Here is a 22,595-nt window from a genome sequence, read left to right as displayed (position 1 = left end):
GGTTGTCACATGATAGCCCTTCAATCAAAGGTTAAATCAAAATGTTGGTCAACTTCATTACTTTGGATAAATACTGTATTGATTCGTTCCATTTTTTGATGGAACTTTCTAATTGTTTTAAAACTTTGCCATTTTTTTCTAAAAAAATTGGGCATTAGTATCTTCAAATAAAGAATAATAACGTGTATTCTTAAAGAATATCAATAATTCAAATTTTTTTTCTTGATAAATTCAATCATATTATGCATTGCTTAATTAAAAACCTGTTGAATTTACCTTTCTCAAAACATATAGGGTGAGTATCCTAACGTATAATAAACTTCAGGGACGATTTATATAATTTTCTCTTCGATAACTGTGTCGATGTGTTTTTTAACCACGTGCATAAAGAATTTGGGTGTGAGATTTACATCTGCAAAACTGGACATCCTCACCAAATTTCTTATTAACACAAAAAAAAAAATCAAAGAATTACAGATCATGCTTCTTTCTTTTACACCACATCCCGTCATCAATTTGATACAGTATTCAATAATAATTTTTATATTTATTTTATAAAGATAGAGTTAACAAATAGGCATTATACACACACATACACATCAATTCAGGGGCTATCATTATAAGTTAAAAAGTTAAGATTACAAGTTGTGTCGGCAGAATGGGGCGGAAGAAGCTCGAAATGAAACGGATCGAAGACAAAAGTAGCCGTCAAGTTACGTTTTCCAAACGGAGATCAGGTTTGTTTAAAAAAGCACGGCACCTTTCCGTTCTCTGCGACGTCGATATCGGCGTCGTCGTTTTCTCCGCCCGCGGCAAGCTTTACGAATCCTCCAGTGGTCGTTCTAACAACAGGTGCGCTTTTCATCCTTATTCGTTAAAATTATATATCTGTGATACGCTTTGTCTATTTAATTATTAACAATTGATACGTGTATACTATTCTGTACTGTACGGATGATAATTATTATCACTTTAATAGGCGTAATTTATAATTTATACGGAGATATATACAGATGGAGATTTCTAGGGTTTTGATACATGATTTTTATGTGTATCTTGCTTTAACATGCACAGTTAATGTTATTGATGTCTCCAGTATTGAAGTTTGCTGCTGTATATATTCTGTGCACTTGATATAGCAGTTTCTAGGGTTTGATAATATGGTTTTATGCGTATTCAAACGGTTTCCTTATACACACTTTTGGTTAGCATTTAGTTTTCTTTGCTTACATTCTTCATGGAATTCTCCTTTTAAAGCCAATGTGCAGATATTTTTAAACTTGCTTAATCAAATGACTAGTCAAGTAGTAATGAACAAGGCTCCGATGAATAAAAAATTTGATTCACCTACTGATTGCTTACCAGCTTTAAATTCAATGTGTTAGTATTCAAGAATTGAATGTTACTATCTAATCGATGCTCTAAAGATATCTTACTACACGCGCTTTGCATGATGCACTGGAATACTTTTATCACTACTAACAGCCACTCCTGTTTCACTGTGGAGAAAATTCTTTCTAGGTATGAGCAAAGTCGCCTTGAAGTGGGAGAAAGGAACATTAAAGGAGCTGATGCAGATTTAGTAAGCATCAACTTAGTAACAGTGCCAATCCACTATTGTGCATTCAACATCATAAGTACATATATATGTGATAAGTTATTAATTTGAATGGAATGCACTGAAAACCCTTGCTACAGGAATTCTTGTTGCAGTGCAGAAGATTCCAAACATGTAAAGATCTTTTGCAGATGGTGGACAGGTAATAATATTAGAAAAAAAGCCTTTTAAATTATCTACATTTATAGTCATAATGGTATTGCCTATGAAATTAAGTTGGTCCACTGATATGGATTAAGGTGTAAGCAATTATGAAATCCAAGTCTTTGCACAGGCTTGTTGAAGAGAATAATGAGGAGGAGCTTTCTGTGACTGACATGGCACAACTAGAACTAGAACTTGATGCTGCTCTTGTGCAAACACGATTGAGAAAGGTGACTGTCCGATATTATTTGTTACTACTCTACATGTTGGCCGGTATTAAGTTACCTTCACAATACTTGTGTTTTATGTGACTTATGTATGTCTTCTAGACAAATATTCAGATAATAATCAATATATCAGTAACGAATAGTTTATTAATAACTTATAACTCTTAGCTAGTAGGATATGACTTATTCAGGGCCATCCCTAGGGTAGGGCAACCCGTGCAACCTCACTGGGCATCAGCTTTTAGGGGGCATCAATGGCTCATAGTTGGTTTTTTATGATGTTATAAATCGAGTTTTGAACAATCTCCTGCTACTAAATAACGATATATAGTTGAGATCTGTAGGTAATTTGTAGTGATAATGGTTAAAATTGTAATGGAAAAAGAGTTCGGGACTTTCTCCATTAATGGAGGAATATGAGTTTTTAATACTCATGAAGAAGAAGAAAGAAGAAGGCTAAGATGGTCGAGGGTTGTTTGACTTTTGGACTTATTACTTTTACTTTTTAAAATTAGCCCTTTAAGTTCTTTGATAATACACTTTCCATCCCATCTTCAAATTCATTCATATCTTTAATAGGTTTAAGATAAACATTAAATTTAAATTAAAATATATTTTGGAACAATGTGAATGTAAGTATCGTAACTAATGTGATACTAGTTTTATAAAATGGGTTTTATCATCATGTGAAAATATCAAACTATTCATTTTCTTTTTAGCTATCTAGTGATAATGAGTAGCTCGTATGAAAATTTCATATAACCTTCTTTACATTTTAGCCAAATCTTTACGCCTTTTCACGTGATTACAATTCCCTCTAATCACACTAAATTGTTCTTAGTGTTATTTTTTCGTTTTTCTTTTCTAAAGAAGAAGCCAAAATGTGATGATAGTTTATGACTAGATTATAACCCACAAGCATGAAATTTGATGCCCAAACTTAAACTAAAGTTAGTACCTATTATACACAACAACAACAACAACAACAACAACAACAACAATACCCAATTCCACTAGAGTGGAGTATTGGGGAGGTTAGATGTAGACAGTACTTTCCTCTACCCTAAAGTAAAAGGGAAGTCATTCCTATTATCTTATCACTAAACTAATAGTGTATTGTTTGATACATTTAGTAGGCATTATTCGATTGATTCGCACTGGGCAACAATATTCTCAAGACCGGCCCTGGACTTATTCACGATCCATGTTTTCCCGTGTTTAGTAGAAGTTTGTAGCGGTTTGTACATGTATCTAAACACCTTTTCCACAACTAAATTTGTGACATGCCCAATTCACAAATTCTAATTCTACCTTAGCACAGTTATGACTTAATCTTCTATGTGTGTTGGATTTCCTTCTATGTGTGAAGTGACGGATTTGAGCCATGCGAGCATATGATTCATGATTTCCTTACTAACAGTTCTTCTGTTCATTGACATGAGCGTGTTCTTTCTCCCTTTTATAAAAAGGATGGACAAAATACATCTTTGGTTTGTTCATTTACCTTCATCACAACTTTTCATTAAGGGTTGTTTATGGTCAAATGTATTATTAATTTTTATCAAAGAAAAATAACAGTATTCTAAACTTTAGTTTAAATCGTTTTTTGAAGTTGAATTACAATTTGATTTTATGTTAACGAATACATAACTAACAACGAACAAAATGATTTTCATAATGAACTAACATGAACATGTGTCTACATGTTCGGTAAAACTTAAACACATGGACTTGATCACTTGGTTCAATGGTTTGTTTTTGGACTCAGTTCCGTATGTGGACAGACCTACTAAGCATTAGTGAGTTTTCTTTTCTTTTTTTTTTTGACCAAAAATGAACAAATTGGAAGATGTATTTATAAGTAGATATAAGTTCTTTCGAATTTCATGTTGTGCTTTTCGTGGATTAGCATCTTGACCCGGCCGATGGGCTTGAAGTTGGTGTTGCTATTTATATCATTTCGAACAAAGGAGCATGAACTAGATAAGATATATTCATGGGAAGATTATCTAAATATCTAATTGACCTAATCATGGTTTTAAAAAACGGTCGAGGCGTTCGCCCCGAGGCGCGCCTCAGTATGATTTTCAAATTCTCCGTTTAGGAACGTACGCCTCAAAGGCCAATTAAAACGTACGCCTCAAATGGGAGATGCGGTTCGATTTTGATATGAGGCGGTTCGATTGAAGAGGCGTACGCCTCATGGTCAAACCAAAAATCGGTGTCTAACTCGCTAATTACTCGGTCAACCGCCGGTGAACGGCAGTCAAACGGCGGTCAATGGCGTCGGAAAACTTAAAACTTGCTGGAAACGAGAAAAGATGAGGAAGGAAAACAGAAAAAGAGAAAGAAGATGAGGGAGGAAGGAAAATTAGACCTGGTAACGTTGATGTTTCATCGGAACAGAAGCTGATGTTTCATCGGAAGAAAAAGTGAGGGAGGAAGGACAGATCTGACCTTGGTTTTCATCGGAAGAAAAGGCTGGTTTTCTTTTCTACTTCAAGTTGATAGAAGTGTCAGATCTAAATGTATCTACAGACTATCTCTTTATATATTTTAAATATTTTAATTTCTTTTTTCTTTTATCAAATTTCAATTACAGCCCCTAAACTTTTACTAAATTTTAATAATAAGAACAAACTTGATATACACTCTTTAATCTTTAATAAAATGACAATAACAGCCCCTATTATTTATATATTATCAGAATATATATTTATTATTAAAAGTCAACAAAAGTCAACTCCGCCTCGAACGTACGCCTCGGTTCGCCTCGAGGCATACGCCTCGCCTCATAGAGGGAAAACGCCTCGAGGCACGTTTCCGTTTTTTTAAACCTTGGACCTAATTAGTCGATACCCATTTGGACCAGGTCGTTAAGTATTAACTATGTATGTATTGTGTCATTACTGGATAGCCACATATATTTGTTATCTCAATGCACCAGACCAGGCATTTTTGCCTTATCTGATGCGTGGAAAATATGCGCATCATTACAAGGCATTAAAGTGACTCCTAAGCAATAAGGTGTATCCGTTCCTTAACTTCTTTGTTAACTAATGACGCTTTAGTTATCTACTTTAGCCACTCATCTAGAGCTACGAAAGTTCTTCGAATAACATTTCACTATTTTGTTTGTCCTCGTTATCCTTATCGAGGATTCCAATGTATGTGCTAATTACCCACTTAGAATAACATGCTTGAGTGGTAGTTGGTGCCTGGTTACGGTTACTTGAACTGACATTCGAATTTCATATCCTTAAATGCGTTATGCGTATGTGGATAAACACGGAGAACGATTCAATACATGTACCAAAACATTATGGTTCACACTCCTACTACTCTGGAAATAGTTGGAAATAGTTGGTGCACCAAATTTGAGTGCAAATGTATATGCTCCAAATACCTATTCTTTAAGGATTGGAAGTATGCATTTTAAACAAATCCTTAGATCACTTTTTAAGAACACGCTCTACGGTTTTGTCATCACCTCGCCTTTCATTTAGGATGGTGATGACATCGTTGGTGGTGCCACGCCATTCATTTGCCATTCATTTGTGATGGTGTTTCGCCATAGTGGGCCCCAATTCTTTCAGATATGTCATATGTAGATAAGTCAAATGTGATGGTTGGGAGTGATCCTCTTATTCATTTGTAATGGGAGAAAATGTTGATGTGACGTTAATGTGGCAGTCTGTAATGGTTAGGAAGTTGTTATTCATTTGTGATGGTTGAGAGTGGTTTAAGTGTTCACAGATATTGCGCGTCAATGCATCCATCTTGTTGATTTTCGTGATCTACAAAGAGGAAATCTACCCTTTTGATTACCGTAAATCTTCATAAGGATCTTGGCTAGGTTTCTCCTTGGATAATTGCTTGGAACTCATTTTTTAGTGCCACATGCATTGTCACGCATTAAAGTGCCCGTAGATCTAAACTTGATCTATTCAACCTGCTAGCGTGTTTGGCATCATTTAAAACCCAATCTAGCTCACTCGCTGAGACCGTGTCCGTCTTCTCTAATCACCGTTTAGAAGTAGGGTTATACCCCTTCAAAAGAAATTACATGTGTATATATTCAAATTTAACCATGGGGAAGAAGCTTGAGGACATCCAACTTGTTTAAATATCGGTTTTCTCGGAGCTACGTACATATATAAGAGTTGGGTTAAAATGCTCGGAACGTACTCAAACCTGGAAAAGAGAGCAGATAAACTCGGTGTAGTTAGACTGCCTTTTGGGTGTTTGTTTAAGTGGTTGGACTTTGTTTCAATGTTAGGTTTAGTTTTTTGTAGTTTGTTTCACGTTAGTTGGTTAAGTTGATAGCCGTGGTCGATTTTAGTGTTTTCAACTTGGTTTTTAGGTTGGTGTTTGACAAGGCTCATATTCAGATAGCTTGTTGGGTTAGGTTGGGTTTGTTCCGTTAGTAGGTTCTCTTATGCTCGCTTTTTAGTTGCGAGGCCTGCCGGTTTGATTTCTGTATGTGGTTTCGATAGGTGCCATCTTTTCTTGAAAGCGCCTTGGTTATATATGTTTCCGTTTTTCTCAAAAAGAAACATTCTTGGATACTGCCTAGCTACTTTTATGATTTACACCTTTACGTAAGCACGCACTAAAACAAGTCTTACCTCACAATTGTATGTCTAGCACTACACTTTTTGGGACTATGTGCCCAATTCATGGTCTAAGTTTAAATGTCAAGCAATTAGACAACTATGGTAACCGGGAAAGCGTGGCCGGGTATTCAAGCACACCCAAAAGAGTTACAGGTTTAATTCTACCGTGCTGCCATATATACTCGGGAATAGATAAACAAACTATAATTGTAGAAATAAATACAGTCGAGACATAAAAAGATTAATTAAACAAATATGAATATAAGTTCGCAAAGCGATCTGGATGAAGGTGAGTGGATGTCAATAGAGTGGTATTAAACATAATAGGATTACACGTTATGTTTACTGGTTATGAACCTTAGCTAATGCATCTAGGTGAAAGTGTTACTCTCTTGCATTCGGAGTTGCATGCTGAAAGTCTGTATTAATTTGGATGTGCTGTGTATTTGAATATTCAGTTTCAAGATATGATAGAAAGTTAGAAACCAACTTCATATTTTACTATTGCAACATGATATTAGTCAATTATAATGTACACCATCATGTGGCATCTTTTGTTATACTACAGCTGAAATGTTAAAAAGTCAAAAAGTCAGTAGAACGCTTGTTTATTTGTTGTTTGCAAGAGATTTTAAGTTGACCATAATTCTGGTTGATGCAGACTCAGTTGATGATGGAATACATATCAAACCTAAAACAACAGGTATGCCTCTACTTCAATTGTTTTGCACAGTAACTCCCGAGTTTCCCTACATTTATGTAGGGGTACTTGCTCATGAGGTATCTGAGATTACTGTCTCAGATGCCTTGTGTATACATATTCAACTCTTGCCAGACATATTTCATGAAAAGTTCCAACTTTTCTGGAAAATGCATATATCTCATGCAACATTTTGGCCTTGCCGCTAAGTTATATTTAGTTTTGATTTTCATACATTCCTTTGGTGTTGATTCCCTATATGTACCTTACTGGTCTGGATCCTACCAATACCCCAGGGTTTACTACCAAACTATCAGCACTAAAAGTTTAAGCTTCTTTTATAATTTTACCTTGACTAGCAGAGGCTGCAACATGTCACATAATTACATACTACATAGAAAGCTCGTGCCTTAACAACAGCCTGCGCCTGGATAATAAGCTTATAGGATAGACCGGTACTAAAACCTTTTCTCAAGATATCTTCCAAATTGTTGGGGTCCTTGCTCTGGATGTTGTTCATACGGTGTGAAATTGTAGACCCTTTCTTATTTAATATAGGTTTAAAATGAATTTCATATGATAGCCTAGTGGATGGGCCCTATATCTTTGCAAGAGGTCTCAATTCGAATTTTATGGACGCTAGGGAAGGGTTGAAAATGGCCATGGAGTAATCCAGTTGGCCTGCACATATTAAAGTACGAGGTCGGAATATTCACCATTCTGAACTGGGAAAATCTTGTAACTTTTCTTTCTGTAAAAACTAGTTTGGGACATACTGTCCTAGTACCTTAGGTATGAGGGGCCGAAAACTTGTTTAACTTGGATTGACAAATGGTACTTACTGCACCAATGATCAGATTTGTGTTGCAAACTGTACCTTAAGCTTTGTTACACCTTTAGTGCCACAATCTCTCTGCAGCTTTCTGCATTGCTAAAAAGATTAAAATATTAAAATATAACCTGAAGTAGAAGATGTCAGGAGCATTCGGAGTTGAACATCCGAATGATGTCCTATCCAATGTGGTTAGTTGCAACAACGAATTAATCATACATATTTTAACCGTCACAAGACAACCCAGGCCTGGATAATCTTTATAAGGGGTATGAGTTGGAAACAACCAAGGGGTAGTAATACTGTTGGATTACTCTCCCTTCCAAGTAACCCGAACATGAAAAACATCATAACTTGTTGTAAAGGGACTCGTTGGTCAGGAATTTGTAGAAACTAATTGGTCAAGCCGGAGACTATACCTGGCAATTGAGACCCATACTCTCAAATTTGGGTCAAATGGGCCAAGCTTTCGGGTCAAATGGGTCTTGAAAAAAATTAGGCCGTGCAATGTAAACCAAAACTTAAAAAGAGGTCCAATGAGTTTTTCTCCAACATATCGAGTCTTATACAAAATTATAGAAGAACGGGTCAAATAGGTATGAAATTCTAAAGTTCAAAAATAAAGACAGGTCTAATGAGTCTTGTAAATGAGTCAAATGGGTCGCACATAACAAGTTTCATCCGTCAATCATTTATGAAAGTATTAATGTTTATGACTATATCAATTACTATATTAACATTTTCTTATATACATAATAGTAAATAATAATAGCTAAAACAATATAATAAATGTAAAAAATCAGGTGTAAACTAGTATGACCCATTTCGACCTATTTGACCCATTATTCGTTTCGACCTGTTACCCAAACCAACCCAACCTGACCCGTTTAAAATTTCTACCCGTCTGAACACCCATTTCAACCCAAAACGTTTTGACCCGTTACCCAAACTAACCCAACTTGACCCGTTTGCCAGGTATATTGACCCGTTTGCCAGGTATACCATAGACTGGTCAGACTTTGACCAATTTTGACATTATTTTTCATACTTTGACCAACTTTGACCTTATTTTTCATACTTTGAGAGTATTTTTCATATTTTGACCGATTTTGAGAATAGATCTCGCTTTGAACTAATAATTTTGACTTTGACACTTTGTCCAACTAAATTTTTCTTTAACAAATGACCGAATAAATCAGCAAAGTCGGAGACTAGCTGGGTAATAGACTAATAGTCTAACTAATTCAAAATCCCAACTAGTCGGAGTACTTTTATAACCATGTATGCGAATCATATATGTATATAATCTAAAAAAAGTTTAACCAAACGTAAGGGGTTCAGTGATAACTGGATTGCTGATCGTGTCCAGCCTGTTGCTTTAATTGTATGCGGAGGCTAATTCATATGGTTAATTGCAAGGTCATCCATATGTCACACCTTCATGACTCCCTTTCACCCTGTTAAGAAGCATTGTAATGATAAGAATCAAAATCAATGGGACATCAACACTCAACCTGCCAATAACTAATTTGGTACAATATATCTGATCTACTATTTTTGTGAACAGGAAAATAAATCAACACAAGAAAAGGAAGAAATGGAGAAACAAGTAAGTTACTGAATCAGTTCCTAACAAAATGACAATTTTTTTGGAATATATCAAGCTGATAAATTCAAATTTCTTATCACAAAATTAGATGGATATCACCAGCCATTATCTGCTTACCCTGTTCAAATCTTTTGATTACATATTAACCAGCAGAGAGTAAATCTTGTGAAAATAAAAAAAACTAGCATAAAGTATAAGAGCTTGTTTACCTATATGTTTTTTAGTGTCATTTGATTTTGTTGTTCATTTTAAGTTCCCTTTCATGTATTTTTATGTAGTTGTAGCATCTGCTTGCACAGATCTGATGTCTTGCTTGTTTAAAACATCTTTTTATATGCTTTTCTATGTCTAAATATGCTTTGAATATATTGGAAAACTGCAATGAAATTAAATGTAGCTAAAGTGAACAAGATGTTTAACTTACAGATTGCAACTGCAAAGCATAATGGTGCAGTAGTAGGAGGGGATTATAATAATGATGGTGAAGGTCTGAACGACCTTGCAACTAACCATATCAATTCACCTCAGCCTGTTACACTTCATCTTTTTAATAGCTAGCTAACTAGATAGATCTGTTCACAACAACACAACCTATTCTGCATTTCATTGCAGATCTTTATAGATTGAAAGTTGTAAGGCTTGAGATCAGCCAACAATCCACTGAAAAGGCATTGGGTTCTTGTATCTTGCTATTAAAGATTCATATCATTTGCTTGTATCTGTACACCAACTGGGTTATGGTTGTATTGTAATTATAAGATTTAAATTAAGGGAATACTGATTTTCATGTATGGTTTTAGATAGGTAGATTTCATTCTGGAGAAGAATCATCTGCCTGAGTATTTATGCATACTTTATCTTCTTGAGAGTGTGTGTGTGTGTTGTAGAGTAAATGTGGGTTGATTTTTATAGGCCAATTGCACAATTTTTATAGAGATGTGTCTGTACCTTAATCAAGTGCTTCAGCATGAAGAAAGGGTCATTTTAATTCTTTTAGAGGTACAACTTTAGCTAATTGTATTAACAAGAGGGGACCAGCCAAAAGTCATCTTACCAATAGCGTGGTGCGAGTTGGCCACTGGTATGATCACACACGGTTTAGGCGTGACATTATAATACTATTTAGGCCACTTGCTATCCTATAGTCCAGAGCAATGTTAACAATCGATAATGTGGATAAGTAAAGTTAAGTTAAAAGGCTGTTAACATAGGAAGTGGCCAAAAAATATTTAGCGTTGTTTTGCATGACGTGTATTTTTATTTAGACCAGTAACTGTCTATACTCCGGTTGAGGGTGCGTTAGTGGGCCAACACCTAACATGGATAGGCATATCTTTTTTTTTTGGAAAGGCCAATATATTAAGAACAAGAACAAAAGAAAGATACATAGTAACACCATGCTTGTATACAATATTAACAGAAGCATGATGCAAACTGCAAAAGGAAACAGAGGAGAGACAAAAGGAGCTGTAACCTAACTACAAAAACAAGAACAAACAACAACATAATCTAAGTGTGTGTTAGTATATGCCTGATCTACGAGGGATGTAATCAAGATACTGTCGAGGATTTACGAGCCATTGATGCCATTCAATATCAAGAGATTTGGCACGTCTTGCAATCCATTCATATGATTTTATTTGAATTTCGTTCAAAAGACTCGGCCCGGACCACATTTTATCTCGAAAAACTTTTTGATTTCGATTTTTCCAAATGAGATACCCACTGACCCATTCAACCGCCTGCCACAATTTCCTACCGATTGAGGATTGCGCACCGCATCCGTCTCCATTCAAGATTTCACGAATACTCCAATTTGAGAAATTACCTAACCCCCACCATTTAAAGACTCTATCCCAAGCATCTAAAGCGTGTTTGCAAAATATCATCGCGTGATCCGTCGATTCGATGTCATCGTTACACGTGGGACACCTTACACTATCCATGTCAATACCCCTTTTATCAAGCTCAACCCGAACCGGAATTCTCTTACGCTGTACTCTCCATGAAAATATATTCAAGGATAACGGAACAAAGTTATTTCTCATGGTTACCTTGTCTTCATCATTTATATCTAAAATTTGGTCATCAAGAAGAGAAGATAGAATTTTGGTTTTTAAAATACCATCGCTACTGTTGATCCACTTCCATTTATCACCTTCACTAGCCGATCGTGGAATGGCAGCAATCTCAGCAACAAGGCTGTCCAATTCACATCTAACACGACCATTAGGCTCACGACACCAATTCCAATGACAAACCCAAGCAGACCCGTTCCAACTAATTCGATCTCTAACCAATGTATCCTTTTCACTTTCTAGCCTATATAGCCGATTGAATCTATCCTTCAAGCTTCTACCATCGAGCCAAGCATCATCCCAAAATCGGTATGTCGAGTCTTCACCTATACAAAGCTTAAATGTCTCGACAAAATTAAAGTTGCAGTTATTCATGTGTTTAGAAATTGTAATGATGTTTTTCCACGGAGAACCACATCCTAAACTACTAGCATTGCCCAAATATCCCAACCCACCATCACGCCCGTAAATACTTTTAATGACGTTAACCCAAAGAGAATTGGTTTCATTTCTAAATCTCCACCACCATTTACCGATAAGCGCCCAATTTTTTGCTTTTAAAGAACCCACATTTAAACCCCCTATTATAATTACACAAATCGAGTCCCATTTTACCCATGACATTTTAGAATCATTCCCAATCCCGCCCCAAAAAAACTTACGTCTCAAACCTTCGAGCAAGGATAAGGCACATGAAGGAGCACGAAACAAGGAGAAATAGTACAACGGTAAACTAGAAAGGACCGATTTGATTAGGGTTAATCTTCCACCAAATGATAACGAACGTGACTTCCAATCCGAGAATCTTTTATGAAACTTTTTAATCACCGGATCCCATTCAGTCATTTTGGTCATCCGAGAGCCTACCGGTAATCCCAAGTAAAAAATTGGAAAGGACCCCACTTTACAGCCTATCCGACTTGCAATTCTTTCAATAGCCTCACTCGAAATCCCTACCCCATAAAGACAGCTTTTTGACATGTTGATCTTTAACCCCGAAGCATCCTCGAAACATTTCAATAATTTCACCACGTTTGATATGTTACTTTTACTCCATTCGCCCATAAAGATTGTATCGTCTGCGTATTGGAGGTGTGAAAGAACCACCTCATCTTTACCAATCGACACACCTTTAACTATACCCCTTTGAAGCGCAATTTTAGTAAACGCATTAAGACCTTCTACCGCTAAAATAAAAAGAAAGGGGGAAAGCGGATCACCTTGTCTAATCCCTCTTTGAGGGAAAAACTCTTGGGTAGGGGAGCCGTTAACTAAGATGGAGATCGAAGCCGACGAAAGACAAGTTTTTATCCATTTAATCCATCTCGCACCAAAACCCATTTTTCTCAGAACATCACATAAAAAGTCCCAATTAACGCTGTCAAACGCTTTAGAGAAATCCACTTTAAAGACAAAGCTTTTCTTTTTACGCATCTTCAAATCTACTAATGCTTCATTCAAAATGAGGACACCATCGAGAATAGAGCGGCCCTTCAAATAAGCACTTTGCTCAATGCCAGTTAATTTGGGAATGACAACACACAACCGCGAGGCAAGAATCTTAGACAAAATCTTGTAGTAACTGCTAATGAGACTAATTGGTCTATATTCTTTAAGTTCAATTGGAGAAGCTACCTTCGGGATTAGAGAAATAAAAGACGCATTGCATCCAAAGGAGATTTCACCTCGTTCCCAAAACCATCTAACGGCCTTCATTAAATCATCTTTAATAATGTCCCAAAACTTTTTATAGAATTTAAAGTTGAAACCATCGGGACCCGGGGCTTTCGAGCTGTCACTAGCGAGTTGGTCCTAGCGATGGTTTTACAGATGATACATGGAACCACTAATATTCAGAGTAATTATTTTGTTTGCAGTACTTTGTGTTTTAAAACGTGTACGTATTATATTCTTTATATGTATATTTTTATGTATTATTTAGTGTAAGATGTTGATGATTTAATTAATTGAATGTTAAGTTTTTGATGTTGACGTGGCGCTCATGTGGTGGGGAGAAATTCGGTAAAATAGTATTTTTTTTTTTTTTTTTTTGAAAAGCAAGCAATTTTATAAATAACCAAATGAAAGGCTACATGAAGAGTACATAATTACAAAACAATAAGAAATCTCGACAAAGGTTGCAAAGAGAGCAACCGTAAAGCTAAAACTAACACGAAATATTTAAGTATGACGGGCTTGGAAATAGTATTAAGATATGCAGTGGTCTATCATTTTCATCTAGATGGTTTTAAAGTGAATTTTTCTGAGTCTTAATTTTTGATTAGATGACGGGCTTGGAAATATTTAAGTATGACTTTCATTCTACTACAATAATAAAATTAACATTAACATTCAATATTAATATTACGCTTGATCATGTGTCGTTTCAAAATTTGAAACTACCATCACGCATCTCTCTTACGGTGTATTTATTCTCTTTTTAGTGCAAATACAACGAACTAAACTTTAAAGCGATCCAAATATCACATAAGTCACAATTAGTGTAGACTCTAACTAAATTAGTGTAGACTCTAACTAATCTATTTGAAATGGTCTAATGATCTACAAATCATTCACACAATAATTGAACGATCTAAATAACATTAATACAATCACAACCACTTCTTTCTTATGGGATCGAAAGGCATACTCGGTTAACGAGGTAATTCATTAGTTGAGGAAAAAACACACATACAGTATATAATATCAACTCATAACCTGTTTAATGACAACCGGTCATTAGAATTTAGAAGATGTACTATATATTTTATTTTTTACAATTGAAATAACCACTTACGGAATATATTTTATTTGAGTGGTTCTCTTGGATTACAAAACCAAGTGACTACCTAAGTCTCTGGAGAGTGTTGTTTGATGTCGTGTAATTTCGTGTAATACTTGTAAATAGGTTGCCTCTTAGCAACCGAGTAAATTTTTTTGTTTGTTCAGGCTTCTTTGGTAGCTAATGCGACTTTGGGCTATCACTTCTTGTATCTTTCGTGTTTTGTTTTATATAAAAGTTTTCTTGTCTTTCAAAAAAAAAAAAAAAAAAAAAAGAAGGAATTTCTATCAACTAACAAAATGTATTACTAAATTTTTTTAAAAATAAATATTTGTTAAAGACAACATAAGAATTGTCATTAGATTTTTTTCATTAATTTATCTGAGATTTTATCTGAAAGATTACTTACTCGTATATAATTATAATTTTTTTAGGACGAGCTAGTGATCTTAATTTTATAAAAAAATAATACGATAATCATTTTAATTTGAAATTACCAAATGGTAATGATGCAAGTACGACAACGTAATAAAGTAGGAGTATCTAACAAACTAGTGTCTGTTATAATTCAGTAGGCTTATAACTACCTTTAGTGGTTCTTGACTGTAGAAGGTATATAGAGATAGAGATACTGTAAAACGGAGAAAACAAAGGTTGAACAAAAGGTATGAGTAATTGGTTTTTTATTTATAGAAAAATGTACAATGAGAGTTTGATGGCATTTGGAATCTAGAGAGAGAGAGAGTGTTTTTGTTAACCAAAAAATACATACAATAAACTCTAACTCAACACACCTATTTATACTCAAAAAAATATACTATGCAATATCTATAATAATAATAAAATTATCATCCAATTATTACTTTTATAACACTCCCCCTTGAATGATAATTTTATTAGTGAATAACTAGTACTGCCTCGTTAAAAACCTTGCTAAAAAAAACCCTTTGGGATAAAACTTTAGCTAAGGGAAAAAGAGTGCAGCATAGAGTTGACTCCCCCTCAAGTAGGCAACGCCTGAGTTGTTACATCTTCTGAACATGCCTCATGCCAATATTATGAACGTGTGTTCTGAAAATAGCAGTTGGAAGTGCTTTGGTGAAAAGGTCAGCAGAGTTTTTGCTGGACTGAACATATCTCATTTCAATCTGGTTGTCCTTAATGAGATTTTGAGTGTATGAGAAGAATCTAGGGGGTATGTGTTTTGTTCGGTCACTTTTGATATACCCTTCTTTCATCTGTGTTATGCAAGCTACATTATCTTCATAGATAGTTGTTGAACTTTTATTGCGTTCTAGTCCACAAGAATCAGTAATGAGTTGTGTCATTGATCTCAACCAAAAACATTCCCGACTGGCTTCATGTAATGCAATTATTTCGGCATGATTTGATGATGTTGCAACAAGTGTTTGTTTTTGAGAACGCCATGATATTGCGGTACCTCCATTTAGGAATACATATCCATTTTGAGATTTAGCTTTATGTGGATCAGATAAATAACCTGCATCTGCATAACCAACCAAATCTTGTTTTGATTCGTTAGAATAAAATAATCCTAAATCAGTAGTTCCTCGAAGGTATCGAAATATGTGTTTGATCCCATTCCAGTGTCTTTTGGTAGGAGCTAAGCTGAACCTTGCCAACAAATTAACTGCAAAAGAAATGTCAGGTCTTGTACAATTTGTAAGATACATAAGAGCTCCAATTGCACTAAGATATGGTACTTCTGGTCCCAGGATATCTTCATGATCTTCACAGGGACGAAATGGATCAGTGTCAACATTAAGTGATCTAACAACCATAGGAGTACTTAATGGTTTTGCCTTGTCCATATTAAAACGTTTTAAAATCTTTTCAGTATATGTTGTTTGATGTACAAGTAAACCATTAGGCATATGTTCAATTTGTAAACCAAGGCAATACTTGGTTTTTCCGAGATCTTTCATTTCAAATTCTTTCTTTAGAAGTTGAATGGCTTCATGGATCTCTTTATTTGTACCTATGATATTAAGATCATCAACATAAACAGCTATGATCACATATCCGGATGTTGTTTTCTTAATGAAAACACATGGGCAAATAAGATTATTGGTATACCCTTTGCTTATCAAGTAATCACTTAATCGTTTATACCACATGCGACCCGATTGTTTCAACCCATATAAAGACCTTTGTAACTTGATTGAGTACATTTCTTTGGGTTTTGCATTGGTTGCTTCTGATACCTTAAATCCTTCAGGTATCTTCATATATATATCACTATCAAGTGATCCATAAAGATAAGCAGTCACAACATCCATGAGATGCATTTCTAAATTTTCAGAAACTGCCAGGCTGATTAAGTATCTAAAAGTAATTGCATCCATAACAGGAGAATAAGTTTCCTCATAATCAATTCCCGGTCTTTGAGAAAAACCTTGAGCTACAAGTCTAGCTTTATACCTTGTAACTTCATTTTTCTCATTTCTTTTTCGCACAAAAACCCATCTATATCCCACAGGTTTCACATCTTTAGGTGTGAGAATGATAGATCCGAAAACTTTTCTTTTATTGAGTGATTCAAATTCAGCTCGTATTGCTCCTTTCCAATGATCCCAATCATGTCTATTTTGACATTCCATGACAGATTTTGGTTCTGGATCATCATCATCATTCATGATGTCATATGCAACATTATATGAAAATATCTCATCAAGATTTTTCATTTCATTTCGGTTCCATAATATTTTTGAATGTGCGTAATTGATTGAAAATTCCGTATTGACATCATCAATCTCCTCTGCAGAAGGAGTATTGATTTGTAGTTCTTCTTGAACACTTTCTTTTACCTCATTATCAGTTGATTTTCTTTTCCGAGGATTTTTATCTTTGGAACCAATTAGTCTCCCACGTTTCTGGCGTGGCAAAGACTCAAGAATAACATTATTGCCAGTTTTTGGAATTTCAATTCGAGCTGGAGCATTTGCTGCTGGTATATATGATTTAGTCACTCTTTTTGTATCTGTAAATGCATCAGGCAATTTATTTGCAAGTTCTTGCATATGCATTATTTTTTGAACTTCGATCTCGCATTCTTTTGTGCGAGGATCAAGATACATTAATTGAGGTTCACACCATGAAACATCATTTTCTTTATTTTTTATTTCTCCCCCTAATCTAGGGAATAATGTTTCATTAAAGTGACAATCAGCAAAACGTGCTGTAAAAACATCACCCGTCATGGGTTCAATATATCTTATTATTGAAGATGTTTCATATCCAACATATATTCCCATCCTTCTTTGAGGACCCATTTTAGTGCGTTGTGGTGGTGCGATAGGGACATAAACCGCACAACCAAATGTTCTAAGGTGGGAAATATTTGGCTGATGACCAAAAGCAAGTTGCAAAGGAGAATATGTATGACTTGCGCTTGGTCTAATGCGAATCAATGATGCAGCATGCAAAATTGCATGGCCCCATACAGATACTGGGAGTTTTGTTCGCATTATCAATGGTCTAGCTATTAGCTGCAATCGTTTAATTAATGATTCAGCTAAACCATTTTGTGTATGCACATGGGCAACGGGATGTTCAACAATAATCCCAATAGACATGCAAAAGTTATTAAATGCTTGAGACGTAAACTCACCAGCATTATCTAGTCTCACCCTTTTAATAGTATAATCAGGGAAATGTGCTCTCAATTTAATAATTTGAGCAAGAAATTTTGCAAATGCCATATTTCGACTTGATAATAGACAAACATGAGACCATCTACTAGATGCGTCTATTAGAACCATAAAATATCTAAATGGTCCACATGGTGGATGAATTGGTCCACATATATCACCTTGAATTCTTTCAAGAAACATTGGTGATTCTTTTTCAACCTTAAGAGGTGATGGTCTTATTATCAACTTTCCAAGTGAGCATGATGTACATGGGATAAGTGCATCATGAGGGATCCTTTGATCCGCCAATGGATGTCCATGTGTATTTTGTATTATTCTTTTCATCATTGTTGATCCTGGGTGACCTAATCTCTCATGCCACAAACTGATCATTACAGGATCACATAATTTTTCTTTAACTACCACATTTACTTCAGGTACAATTATATGTGTATAATGTAAACCAGAATGAAGTCTTGGTAGTTTTTCAATTACACGATTCTTATCAGTGATACTTAAATATTTTTCATTTTCTGTTGTCACTGACTGATAATCATATCCATTTTGGTATATGTCAGAGAAACTTAACAAATTTCTCTTTGACATGGGAGAAAATAAGGCATTATTTATCAGAAAATTCGTACCATTTGGTAACATGAATTTTGCCTTTCCCATTCCTTTTATTAAGTCCACAGGACCTGATATAGTATGTATAGTTCCTTCCGTTGCTTTCAAGTCTGTGAAATATTTTTTAGATTTGAGTATGGTGTGAGTGGCACCACTGTCTGCAATACAAATATCTCCACCATTTGACTGATTTTTTACTCCAGCAGTATACATCATGAACTTCAAAAAAAAATATGAGAAACAAATAATGAGTATATAATTCATCAATATATTACATTCAAAACATGTTACAAACGATAGCACATAATAAGGAAATATGTAGTAAACTAGATATGATGTAGATTGAAAATCTACAACCATTTATTTAACGAGAACATATAATAGGATATCTATATATATATATATATATATATATATATATATATATATATATATATATATAGATATTAGAAATTTATTCATTAAAGTAGTCACAAGTTGGCTCAGTGATTTTTGTATCAAGGTCATCCACAAGATTTGCTTCTTTTCCTTTTAGGGATTCTTGATACCGATTAACAGAATGCTGATTTGTTCGGCAGTTTTTAGACCAGTGGCTAATTTTACCACATCGGTAACAAGAATCTTCAACATTCTTTGAAGAGCCTTCTTCAACATTGTGATTTGTGGGATTGTATGGTGTTTGGATTTTATAATTTTGTGGATTATTATTTCTTTGTCCACGACCACGACCACCACGACCACGACCATTACCATAAGGGTGATTTCGAACATAGTTATGATTTTTATTATTGTTATGGTAATTTCCATGATGATGGTTTTGGCCAATATGGCTACGACCTCTTCCACGCCCTCGTCCATGTGCATTTCTTCTTTTATTATTATTATTATTATTGTTAATAGCATTAGCTTCAGGAAATGCTAGCGCACCGGTAGGACGAGATTCTTGATTTTTCATCAGTAATTCTTTATTAACTTCTGCAACTAAGAGATAAGTTTGAAGTTTGGAAAAAGTTTTATAATTCTGCAATCTTAAATTTTCTTGCACAGTTATATTTGCAGAATGCATTGTGGAGAAAGTTTTCTCCATCATATCAGCATCACTTATTTCTTGACCACAGAATTGAAGCTTTGAACGGATCTTGAACATGGCCGAGCTGTATTCACTTACCTTTTTGAAATCTTGGAACCTTAGATTTCTCCATTCTTCCCTCGCAGCTGGAAGTAATATTTCCTTTTGATTATCGAATCTACTCTTGATACTTTCCCATAAAATATGTGGATCTTTGATAGTGAGAAACATATGTTTTAAGGTGGTATCAATATGTTTGCGAATAAAAGCAATTGATTTTAATTTATCTTGATCGGAACAAGTATTATTTTCTTTTAAAGTTTCTAGAATACCCAATGATCCAAGATTTATTTCTACGTCCATAACCCATTATGTGTAGTTTGTTCCCGATACGTCTAAGGCATCAAACTCAAGCTTTGATAAGTTTGACATTTTCTATTTTCAGAAAGATGAACAACATAAATCATAATCATAATCATAATATATTTTTTTCGTAGATAAATAACAACATGCAATTAGAATTAGTTTAGATTCATAAGTAGTAAACAAAGGAATAATGGTATGATTACAAATAATAAAATCATAAGGGAATATAGGTTCATATTATATTATATTATTAATGATATTATTATAATATATATTAAGTTATAATATATATTATTATAATATATTTTTCTTATTTTAACCTTTAAGATTTACTTTTAATAAAAATACAAACTACTTTTCTTATTTTAACTTTTAAGATTTACTTTTAATAAAAATACAAACTACTTTTTTTATTTTAACTTTTAAGATTTACTTTTAATAAAAATACAAACTATTTTTTCTATTTTAACTTTTAAGATTTACTTTTAATAAAAATACAAACTACTTTTTTATTTTAACTTTTAAGATTTACTTTTAATAAAAATACAAACTACTTTTTTTATTTTAACTTTTAAGATTATAAATTTAAGAATAAACATTAGTATGCATGAAATAAATAATGATTAATTGCATAAGTAATCATAAATGTTAGATAACATATAAAGACCCCATCGTATTCGTATTGATCGGAATTAATCTCGACCCATGGTACCGTGTTGTCAAATGACGTGTTGCGTACATAAAGTACCGTGTTGTCAAATGACGTGTTGCGTACAATCATGAGGTCTTATTAACATAAATATAAATGTTAGTGAAGTTAATAAGAGTTAGATTACAGAAAATATAATTCAGGTGGTATAACCGACCATATATAACTTAAATAACATAAATATAAATGTTAGTGAACATAACTGTAAATGTTAGTATACATAAATAAATGTTAGATAACATAAATGTAAATGTTAGTATACATAAATAAATGTTAGATAACATAAATGTAAATGTTAGTATACATAAATAAATGTTAGATAACATAAATGTAAATTAGGCGACAGTGTCGACCATATATCATTTAGGTGGTATAACCAACCATATTTAGTATAAATGTTGAGATAATCGTGCTGATAACGTGTTATAATTCAGTAGGCTTATAACTACCTTTAGTGGTTCTTGACTGTAGAAGGTATATAGAGATAGAGATACTGTAAAACGGAGAAAACAAAGGTTGAACAAAAGGTATGAGTAATTGGTTTTTTATTTATAGAAAAATGTACAATGAGAGTTTGATGGCATTTGGAATCTAGAGAGAGAGAGAGAGTGTTTTTGTTAACCAAAAAATACATACAATAAACTCTAACTCAACACACCTATTTATACTCAAAAAAATATACTATGCAATATCTATAATAATAATAAAATTATCATCCAATTATTACTTTTATAACAGTGTCATGTGTTTTATAGTAATTGGATGCATGAATGAGCATATCAACCAAATAAAAAATAAAAAAAAATTGACTTTAATGGGACATGACTTAAAAAGACAAAAACTGCTTCAGCGTGAAGAAATCAATTTTTGGGGTTTACGTGTAGAGTAGACAAAAACTTTCATGGGCCACTTATTGGGACCCGTGAATCATAATAGTACGGCAGCGAGTTTACCCTTTTGAATTCTGAGGGGTTAATCGTACTACGATTAATTAGAGCAACGGGAGTGGAGGCTCGTCCCCCCCTCCGTCCCACACCCAGTCACCAAATTTTCCACTCCTCACATCCGTTGTTGAAACCCGTTCCGGTTGGGTCAGTCACGTAGGTGACAGAAGAATCAACCATTTATTTTATTTTTACTTTTCTTTTTCAATGAAAATAATCCTATTAAATATAATAATATATTATTTTAACACACTAACTAACACACTAACTGACATACCTCCCACTCTTCACTTTTTCAGACTCAGCAAGGACATATCAAGTGACCTTAGTCACCATTCACAGTGCTCTAATGATTGTCGATTAGCCCTATATCTTCCATTAGGGGGCGTTTGGATCAAGGATTTCAATTCATAGGATTTGAAATCTCACAGGATTTGAAATTCTATCTTCTATACGGTTCGAGATTTTCAAATCTCAAAAGTTGTAATGCGAACCCAAAACGGGAATGCGCGCAAAACGCAAACCGGAAATCGAAACATAAATCCAAAACGGGAATGCGACCATGATACGCGAACCCGAAATGGAACCCGAAACGCGAACTCAAAATGTGAACCCGAAACG

At 34.3% G+C, this 22,595-nt stretch overlaps 2 protein-coding genes across 2 annotated transcripts in view; both read left to right on the top strand.

Annotated features, from left to right (window-relative positions):
* The first annotated feature begins 418 nt into the window (after window positions 1–418).
* LOC139886402 (MADS-box protein FLOWERING LOCUS C-like) overlaps window positions 419–22,595 on the top strand; it is a 56,269-nt gene continuing 34,092 nt past the window's right edge. The window contains exon 1 of the mRNA XM_071870216.1: window positions 419–852. Coding sequence (XP_071726317.1) covers window positions 659–852 — 194 coding nt within the window. The 5' untranslated portion in view covers window positions 419–658. The remainder of the gene's footprint in view (window positions 853–22,595) is intronic.
* On the top strand, window positions 1,400–10,536 carry LOC139861241 (MADS-box protein FLOWERING LOCUS C-like). The gene is made up of 6 exons (XM_071849561.1): window positions 1,400–1,582; window positions 1,699–1,760; window positions 1,893–1,992; window positions 7,267–7,308; window positions 9,705–9,746; window positions 10,173–10,536. The coding sequence occupies exons 1-6, from the start codon at window positions 1,400–1,402 to the stop codon at window positions 10,302–10,304; spliced, it is 561 nt and encodes a 186-aa protein (XP_071705662.1). The 3' UTR covers window positions 10,305–10,536.

Source organism: Rutidosis leptorrhynchoides, chromosome 1 (genome assembly GCF_046630445.1).
Source record: "Rutidosis leptorrhynchoides isolate AG116_Rl617_1_P2 chromosome 1, CSIRO_AGI_Rlap_v1, whole genome shotgun sequence".
NCBI classification, from domain to species: Eukaryota; Viridiplantae; Streptophyta; class Magnoliopsida; order Asterales; family Asteraceae; genus Rutidosis; species Rutidosis leptorrhynchoides.
Note: the sequence above shows the minus strand (reverse complement) of the source record. Positions and strands in the feature narration are given on the sequence as shown.

Coding starts and splice junctions, on each gene's coding strand:
- LOC139861241 (XM_071849561.1), top strand. CDS start 1,400: ATGTTACTATCTAATCGATGCTCTAAAGATATCTTACTACACGCGCTT. Junction 1,993..7,266: donor TGCAAACACGATTGAGAAAG/GTGACTGTCCGA, acceptor TGGTTGATGCAG/ACTCAGTTGATGATGGAATA. Junction 9,747..10,172: donor AGGAAGAAATGGAGAAACAA/GTAAGTTACTGA, acceptor TTTAACTTACAG/ATTGCAACTGCAAAGCATAA.